Source organism: Rhipicephalus microplus, chromosome 7 (genome assembly GCF_043290135.1).
Source record: "Rhipicephalus microplus isolate Deutch F79 chromosome 7, USDA_Rmic, whole genome shotgun sequence".
NCBI lineage: Eukaryota > Metazoa > Arthropoda > Arachnida > Ixodida > Ixodidae > Rhipicephalus > Rhipicephalus microplus.
Window position 1 is genome coordinate 97,012,071 of NC_134706.1, and position 9,454 is coordinate 97,021,524.

Here is a 9,454-nt window from a genome sequence, read left to right on the forward strand (position 1 = left end):
ATGCAATTTACGGCGTTTAAAGGTTACTTTGCGATACTTTATCGTATAACACTTTTGCTTGGTATAGACGTGCAATGTAAGAGAGTGCCAGTGAAAAAAAAACTTAAAATACAATTCTTAAATCACTCGCATAGTGACGCTTGAACTTTTATAGACCACGCCAATGCGTGTCAAGCACCAACACGGCGCTTTCTGACGGCTGCTTGGGAAACTCTAGAAAACGCACTGTGCACATTTGTCTTTTTATTTTTTCACACTTCCTTTTTGTAACTGGCGCGAAATATGAACTAAGTAATTTTTTTCTGGAACGTAATATCAATTGTCATGTTTTTCCTGCGCAAATTTTAAATATTTGCCGGCAGCCCATCATAATTCGCACCTTAAGAAGTTATATGCTGAACTTTCATACAAGACACTGTTCTAGACGTGTTATAATTCGTTTATTTACACTGAATGTTTTAAGACCACCGCCACGCACGTCCACTGCGCAGTATGTGAAATTACATCTGATGGAGGTATGCGTATTCGCTCGAAGGCCCATTCATAAATTTAAAAGTTAATGTTGGCAACTGTACGGAGTTCTTCCTTGTTTTTGTACTGCGGGTAATGTATAACACCTGTCTTGTTTCAGCAGTGACATACATTTGCACGCTGAAATTGACAATAACATTTTTCGTAACAGCAGAGCAACCAATATTGTGTGGTTTGATGTGGCAAATTTGTTCTTGTATTCCGTTTTAAGATATAACGCAAGATAACACTTGTATATGCTGCTAAAGTGCCATAAACGTAAGTTCCTAGCCAAGGAAAGAAACTGGTCTTAAAAGTTTTATACCAGGTATGCAAGTTGGTGTGCTAATTCTGTTTTCAGAGATGCTTTTTATACGGTGAAACGAGAGCAATCTATGGTACGCTTTTCTGTCCATGCTTATATGGGTAAGTTTTTTCTTTTGACTTGCCACAAGATTTAGACATAAGACTAGAACGTGAAGTTTTGTTAACGTAAGCCAAAAATTAAGATGATTCCGCAAGTTCGTCTTGTGATTTGTTGCATACAAGCAATTAAACCAGGAAGCATTGGAATCAGCTGAGGTGGACAAAACTGATAAAGTCTTCAGTTAACCAGCAGTTTTACAATGTCTATATTATATTTACAGATGTAAAATACTTTATATTCACATGCCTATTGAAAATGATGTGTTTTTGGATATAAGAAAAACACTACCGAACAAGGTGAAAATAATAGTGGGCACGACGGGAATATTAGTGATTAAGGTAGAAACTGTGGGGGTCACAAGGTCTGATGGTTGGAATATTAAAAAAAATGGTAGCAGATGGTGGTCGTGGCAACGAGTTTCTTTTGGTGCTCAAAATGACAAATGATGAGGAAAGCGGCAAATGCGGGTTGATAGTGGCGAATGGTTCGGTTAACAAACTGGATGACGGTGACATAACAGGAGTATGCTGAATCATGGCGTCATGGTGGAGGTGCGCATAACATTATGTACAATCACTGTCATTGTTGTTGCTTAACACTCAAATGGACAGAAAAATACATTCACAAGTCAAACAAGCAACACCAATTATTTTGTTTTACAGTGCACGTTTGTTTATTTATACGCCATTATTATGCGCCTCAAGTTTGCTACAGCATGGCAGTCGTAAATGCTTATATTTTTTGAACGAACCTATATCATTTTTACGTTGTGTATGTGTTGCTGTATTATGATATTACAAGCATAGAGGTGTTGCTGTGAACACCGTCAGTAAATGTTTTACATCGCCACGCACTTCTTACGGCAAGTTGTTAAAAAAGGCTTTAGAGCTTCGCTATCAGACAAGTTAGCAAAAGTTTCCAAAAAAGAAGCATTTGATGTATATTTCATTGACTTTCTCCAAAGGTAAAATAAGAGGTATTGCAGAGTGACTACAAAGGCAAGGGGTAATTACAATAAGCAAGAAGAAATAACGGTTCACGGTGCATTAGTGCTGCAAAGATACAAGCAACTAGTGATCAGAAAACCGAAGAAAAAACTGCACTCCCGAGCCCCTATCCTGGCACCGCCACAGGTCTTCACGCCGCAGTAATGAAGGTACTTGCCCCGCCGTGGTGGTCTAGTGGCTAAGGTACTCGGCTGCTGACCCGCAGGGCGCGGGTTCGAATCCCGGCTGCGGCGGCTGCATTTCCGATGGAGGCGGAAATGTTGTAGGCCCGTGTGCTCAGATTTGGGTGCACGTTAAAGAACCCCAGGTGGTCAAAATTTCCGGAGCCCTCCACTACGGCGTCTCTCATAATCATGTCGTGGTTTTGGGACGTTAAACCCCACAAATCAATCAATCAATCAATCAATCAATCAATCAATGAAGGTACTTGTTCCAGCAAAGGTCGTGTGCCTTTCGCAGGAGTAAATAATTATGGCTACGTGATCTCCCTAGGAGCCACATATTGCGTGAATAGTTTTACGAATGTTTGGCTAACACACGTCAATTGCCCAATGCTTCGTGAATTCGGCCGAAACGTGGTACTTGAATAATACTACGCAACTCTTGCGAGAACGCGCCACCTCACCCGCCGTAAATGATTTCACTTGACGCGACTAAGTTCATTTGATTCTCATTAGAATATTCTACGTCAGCAATGCTGTGTGATTTTACAGCCCGTGACCAGTATTATGCGAGTTTGGCGGGAACATATCGCAAAACTATGTTACGTGATTAAGGCAGGAGCATCTCACGCGCAGGGTTAGGTGACCTTTCTGGCAGGAAAAGGTCGCTTTAATGTGGGTACGTTCCTTCACGCTACGTGAGCAGTGCTACGTGAAGTTAGTAATAGCATTTTGCGGGAGTGTTACGGTATTTCGTCGGCATCATGTGACTTAACTAGTTTGACGTGTTTTTACCATCCCGTGATGTAAAAATCGACGTGGACGCTGCAGTGGCTTCCGCAAGACCACTTCGTTGCTCAGATAATAGGAGTATCTGTAGGCATGATGAAATGCTTGTCGATTCACTTGCTCAGAGGGAGTTGTAACACAAGTCTCATGTCTTGTGTTAGAGCCCTGTCTCAGCAAACAAACCATTCTGTAATGGGCATATGAGCAGTACGCACTGGTTCATTTACCTCATGTAGCTCAAAATTTTCATTTGAATTTTGCTGCAACATCTTCGCATTACTAGGGTTATGTGGTTTAACGTCCCGTTCCACCCCATCCTTTATTTCCGTTTCGATCTGCCTCTATTTTTTCTTGGTTTCTGTTTCTACCTGCTGACTGTTCCTCACTTTTTTCTTTTTTTTCTTTCTGTCAGTTGTTTTTGTCAAGTTTCTTTAGCTTCACGTCTTTGTATTTCTATCTTTGTCTCCGTGTTTATTTATGTCATTTTAGTTCACTGTCCTTCAGTCTCTCTCTTTGTCCTCATTTTGTCTCTCATGAAAGTTACTTCATCTGACACCAAACAAACTAAGGCGTGAGTTGTAGGATCGAAGCATAGGATGGAGAAAATGAGGAAGAGGGCTCGTGCGAGTTCATGATAATCATAGTTTATGATCGCTCTAGCCTTACCAACGAAAAGGTTAAATAGCTCCAACCTTAGATGAAGCCTCATATATATATGTTGAATTGCCACCAAACATTATTATGAGTGCCGGCTAGCATTGGAAACTATCGTCGTTCACTCACTGATATACGTGACGTGGTAGGTCCGGTCTGTACGTTACAGTACGGTCCACTGTTAAAGGAAACACTCGAACGAGTCCCCTTGGTGTAACTGACTCCGTAGTGGTAACTGGATGTGGAAAGATTGCTTGTGCATGCCACCGCTCTGTCAAATTGAGTTGAAATTGTCAATAACTACTATTCCTAAGCGAATCAAAAGCGCTATGTATTTGTAATAGAGTGAAATTTAAAGATGCCCTGCACGCAATGCTCCCTTTAACAGTGGAGCCATCGGTACATTGCAATACAATTAGGCCCAGGGATAGGTTTACATTTTAAGAATATACTAAAGGGCTTATTTATCCCACTAATTTTGAAAAAAAAAAACGTGATTCAGAAGTATGGTAGTAGTAGTGGCTTTTGAGTAACCATTGCCATTTCTGACTTATGGCTTTTTGTGGGACGTGCCACAGAGCTCCGACATCTGTAATGCCTATTGCTTTTTACAGGACTACTTAGGAAGGTTTATTTTATACATCAATTCAAATATTGTCGTTTTGTCTTCATTCCTTTGAGCTAATCATGGCGTAATGCATGAAATCTATTGGAACCCTCTGAGCACTTCGAATGCAATGCTACCCATACGCCAGTAAAATAGGCATTCAACATCCTGTGATATCCATAGAATGCAATGGACAGCATCATCAGGAAGCCTGGCAATGATCGCACGGCAAAACTTAGTATCTATTTCTATTGCCATTCTTTATTCACGCGAAGTGTTATCTCATCTACTCTATGAAATAATACAGCGCCGGAGACTGCAAATTCATTGGTAATCGCTGCTTCTTTTACATGTGCGCCACAGCCATATAACTGGCGCTGAGACGGCGCACTGTTTTTTTTTACTTCAATTTAAATCGTAGTATGCCTGGCACTCTTGAAACACAGTTCACAAGAAATCGGCTTATAAGCCATAGTTCTGACACTTTTACAAAATGAGCCCTCTATTTACCAGACTCTTTCAACGCAGCCATGCAGTCGTTATTGATCTCACAAGGGCCTCACAATACTACTGGGGTGGTGCCGAACCTTCAATTAATGATCGAAAAATGGACGTATAAATTGAAAGGGAATAGCTGGTATGGTAGGCAAGACATAGATATTCGGGTATGGCTTAAAGAACTATCGCAATATTGGGGTTCTCTAACGCTTTATTTATTCCTAACGTATATAGCCAATTAAAAGAACATACCAGTTGTTTAATCGTTGGCCGCAACACTTAATTTACCATCATGTCACGGCAATGTTTATTCTAGTTATTTACAAACCTAAATCAAACATTTTATTCACTAAACTTGTTCGATAAAGCAATAGAGACTGCTACTAATAAACTTAACACAAATTTACAAATTTACAACATTGTTCCATCCTTCATAAATAGCATTAGCAATTTCGCACGATGGTCTTTGCCAGAATTTGGACGACTGTACACACACACACACACACACACACATATATATATATATATATATATATATATATATATATATATATATATATATATATATATATATATATATATATATATATATATACATATACACACACATATATATATATATATATATATTGCACTTTGTGCAAAGCAAAAATTACTAGGTATAGGTGAAATGTGGCCTTAATGTTCTCAATAGCTTTCTCCACCGTGTGACACCAATGATTTTAAAGCAAGTTTTACAAACAATGATAGCTTTCGCAAGCTGCCAAAATCTCAAAAGTAAACAATACTGCAGTGCATATTTATTTATTTATTTATTCAAAATACCTTACAGACCCAAGAGGACATTATGTAGTGGAGCATAAAAAGAATAGATACATGCATGGGTACGATTTTTATAAAAACAATAACATAAACTGATTCTTAATTATTGTGCAAGTCCTACCAGGAATAATATCGAGAAAGTATTATTAATAATTTTAACAGGAGAAGAACGGCAACGAAAAGTAGAGGAGTATACATGTGAGATAATCACGTAAAACAATCTCAAAAACAAGCACGAATTGTGGAAAGAATTTCTAATATTCAAAAGAAAACAGCACTCAAGAATACACAACAGAACTGAGTGGCCTGTTAGTGTTGAAACCATCAAAAAAGTTTAAAGCAAGAGAAAAAAAAGCGAGATAATAGCAGTGAATAAACGCGTAGGTGCTGATTTTGATATGAGTTAAACGAGCAGTTAATCCTGGCAATGGGTGAGTTGAAGGTGCCGGAATTTTTCTCGATCGCGTTCAGCTACGATTTCATCTGGAAGGCTGTTCCACAGGCGGATGACTTGGGGGAGTGCAGATGAGTTAAAAATGTTTGTCTTACCGTACATGCGTGTGAATGAAAGATGCTTATTATCTTTCAACTTCTCCAAAGAAAATTATTTGAGTGTAGTAACCATTGTATTTATGTATTCAAAACTAAAATAGCGAGAACAACACCACACTAGCTAAATTGTCCTAATTGCTCGCAATCAAATTATTCTGAGGTTGTGAAAGCTAAACGACACTCACTGATACACTTGAACTAACTTTCAAATGTTGCAGATAGTCTGCGGGAAGACCCCAAGATGTCTGGAGCGTACGATGTGTTTTACGCAAACAAAGAATGCTTCATAGCGGCAACAAGACTCCCGAGTAAGTGCAACATGATTTATCGCCAGTGTAAGATACCTGTTAATATTGCTGTATTTAACAGCTGCATGACTAAAAAAGAACTCAAACATTGGAACCACACTGTGGCACTCACTAGTAAGTTGAACCACAAAATGAACAAAAGAAAACTGGTACTCGAGAACTCAAGTCAATAGTAATACATTTTGAAATAGCGAGAAAAAGTTTATCCTTTCTCATTGGTTCTACTGTTCACGCTACTGGTTTCTTTCAATCACGGTGCGTCTTTTACAGAGACACATTGTAAGAGTCTCCTCTAGACTGTCTAAAAAAGCTGCTGCACAGCGAGCCTATTTCAATTTCAAAGTGTTTCGCAACGCAATATTCTAAACCGGAAATCCTTCGGCGAGAAAAATTATGCCATTCCCACGTTCTGCCGGAATCGATGTCATGCGAAGCATGCCCCGCGAATAATTTTTATTTGAACGATGCGTTACGAAATGTTGTCAAGCATATTCTTACATGTTATGCAAACAAACATATGTTGAACCGTCACGTGTGTGTTATAACTAACGAAGTATAAGGTTTTGTAACCAGGCAAACTGGAACATAGTTATTACCAACATCGGATGTGGTAAGCTCATAAGTTGCAATTGTACTTGTTAGTTATGACGGAGACGAGCGCACGTTTTGCGAACCCATATGCATGTGTCGGAGGGTTTATTCACAGTTCTGAAGCAAGCTCATCATCACCGTCATCAGTGAGCACCACTATATATATACTTATATATATATACTTATATATATATATATATATATATATATATATATATATATATATATATATATATATATATATATATATATATATATATACCCCTGAAGACTTGCTTGGGACACACATGTAATGGGGAGGTAAGGTGCCCATTATATTATAAATCGCCGCAACTTTAATGAAGTTTAGGGAGGAGGCACTCTTGATGCTATAATTCATCATTCATCGCGTGGGTGCGGTACCGAGTAGACCCACGTAAAGAGACATTGAGGGCACTTTGTTGTTGCTGTGACTGATTACGACGATGAATTATGGCTCCGCCATTTCTAATGGACTGAAGTAATCATTGACGCGATCATTCCTTGCGAAAATCCAATTGTGTGATGCTCACTTGTCGTTGCGTTGTTTTACAATGTCATATCACATGTTTTAACACGCTTGCTTACGTGATGCGAAGTCTTGATAAGACACTATTGCGAAGAAGTTTCAAGCACTAGCGCGGCAATATGGTAGTACACTTGAATGCCATGCTGCAGGCACGGGTTCAAATGTTAGGAATTATTGGATATAATCTATGTTTATTTCCTCAGTATGTTTGGCGAAAGCAAATACGGACAACGACGGCAGCGGGCCTAGACACAAATTTCTCCTTGTTGTGATCTTATACCAGCCTTTTATATAGTGTGAGGGTTGTACCAACAGTAATGTTTCATATATTTTTACAAATAGAAAGCGTCATTGTTTTCCTGGATAACGGTAAAAAGCTTGTTTCCCGCAATTTACGGTGTCGCCATCGGTGTCGTCATCGTTAGTTGTGAACGAAAACCGACATCTTAGGTCTGACCGAAAAATCGAGAATGATGCAAACAAAACAAATAATAAAGAAATATGGGTCATACGGTAGTTCAAAACCTTGTCGTTTGTGTGGCAAGCGGATGTTCTACGACACAGCCACGCGGCTGCTACTGAACACGGTGAAAAAACTTGCTCGGCCTTGTAATGCAGTGAATTGTATTTCATGCTTTAGAAACACACGCGCCTTAGTGATAAAAAAATGTTCCCTACTTTTAGATAGGAGCTTTGATACAATCTGTAGGACGCATGATTTGCGGTTCCTCTTTGCATAAATTGAGGATTTCTGTGTATGACCCCAAAGTTGTAATAATTTTTTTATATTCTACTGATTTATGCAACATTAATGCAGAATTTTCTACCTACCGAGATGTATTTCACTATTACTAGAGAGCAAAGAAATGAATACATTTGACTTTATTGTTACCATGAACCAGGAGTAGCGATTGAGGGACTATTTAGACACTAGACCTTATATGTAGATGACAAAATACCATTACTTGGCCTATTCATGGGGGCCATACACACAAACATAATGTTCTTGTACAATTGTCGTCCTATTATCAAAAAGGAGTATTTGGAGAATGCAAGCACAAAGAGAAAGAAATAATTTGTATACTAGCTGAAATATTAAACTTGAAGCTCATCTTTTTATTTATTTTCGTTTATATTAAAGCTTCATTATAACGCGCGCCCTTCGCCATCGTGGCACCATACGGAATTACATCTATGTAACATATTACACTTTTGTTCACCAAACTGGGAGTGTGGTAAAAACGCAAACACGAAGCAAAAAGGAAACGCACAGAATGAGAGTTTATGCTGTGTGCCTCCTCTTGCTTCATGTGTGTTCCTCCAGTGCTCCTATAGTTCGCTGAACAATTATGAATTACCAACTAGCCCACCTTTCTCTCCTGTTGTAATCTATCTTATCCATTGCAATGAAAGGGACAATTTACATGCTTGAGTACTTTAACGATGCGTTCATCTTCACTCTCTTTTTGAGTCAGAAGGTCGTACAGCAATGTTCATAACAGCTTTGTCACAATGGGTACAGGCTCTAAGTCATGCGTTTACATTTCTTTGCAGGAAATGCTGCTTGCTTGCTGTGGCGAAGACCACATGCGAGAGAAAGAAATCGAAATCTGTGCAGAGCAGCCTTCAAAAAGTTTTGTATCAAACACGGATCATATACGTTTGTATTCACCACAGACGCCTGCCTTAAGAAGAGGAATCTTAAGACAAAAGTATCTTTGCCTGTAGCCCAAGGTCTGAGCTGAATAAATCATGTTTACTGCAACTGTCACGATAATGGTTACAAAACAGAAGGAGTATACGAGCCTCGTCGGGTGGTAAGGGAACCATTTACGCATACTGCTTCATCGTAAACTAAATTCTAGCATAGTGCATATTCACGCGATGACATGAGATGAAGCAGCATAGGAAAAGAAGCGCTTGTGTTCGTTTGCTACTTCAAAAACTTTCTTCGTCTGTTTCTGGGATATTCTAGGTGGTT

At 39.0% G+C, this 9,454-nt stretch overlaps 1 protein-coding gene across 3 annotated transcripts in view; it reads left to right on the forward strand.

The window, feature by feature from the left end:
- LOC119180091 (uncharacterized) overlaps positions 1-9,238 on the forward strand; it is a 36,046-nt gene extending 26,808 nt beyond the window's left edge. For all 3 annotated transcript variants that reach the window (XM_075869500.1, XM_075869502.1, XM_075869501.1), the window contains 3 exons: positions 872-936; positions 6,246-6,335; positions 9,028-9,238. In XM_075869500.1, the coding sequence (XP_075725615.1) occupies positions 872-936; positions 6,246-6,335; positions 9,028-9,218 (346 nt within the window). In that variant the 3' untranslated portion in view covers positions 9,219-9,238. The remainder of the gene's footprint in view (positions 1-871; positions 937-6,245; positions 6,336-9,027) is intronic.
- Positions 9,239-9,454: the final 216 nt, after the last annotated feature.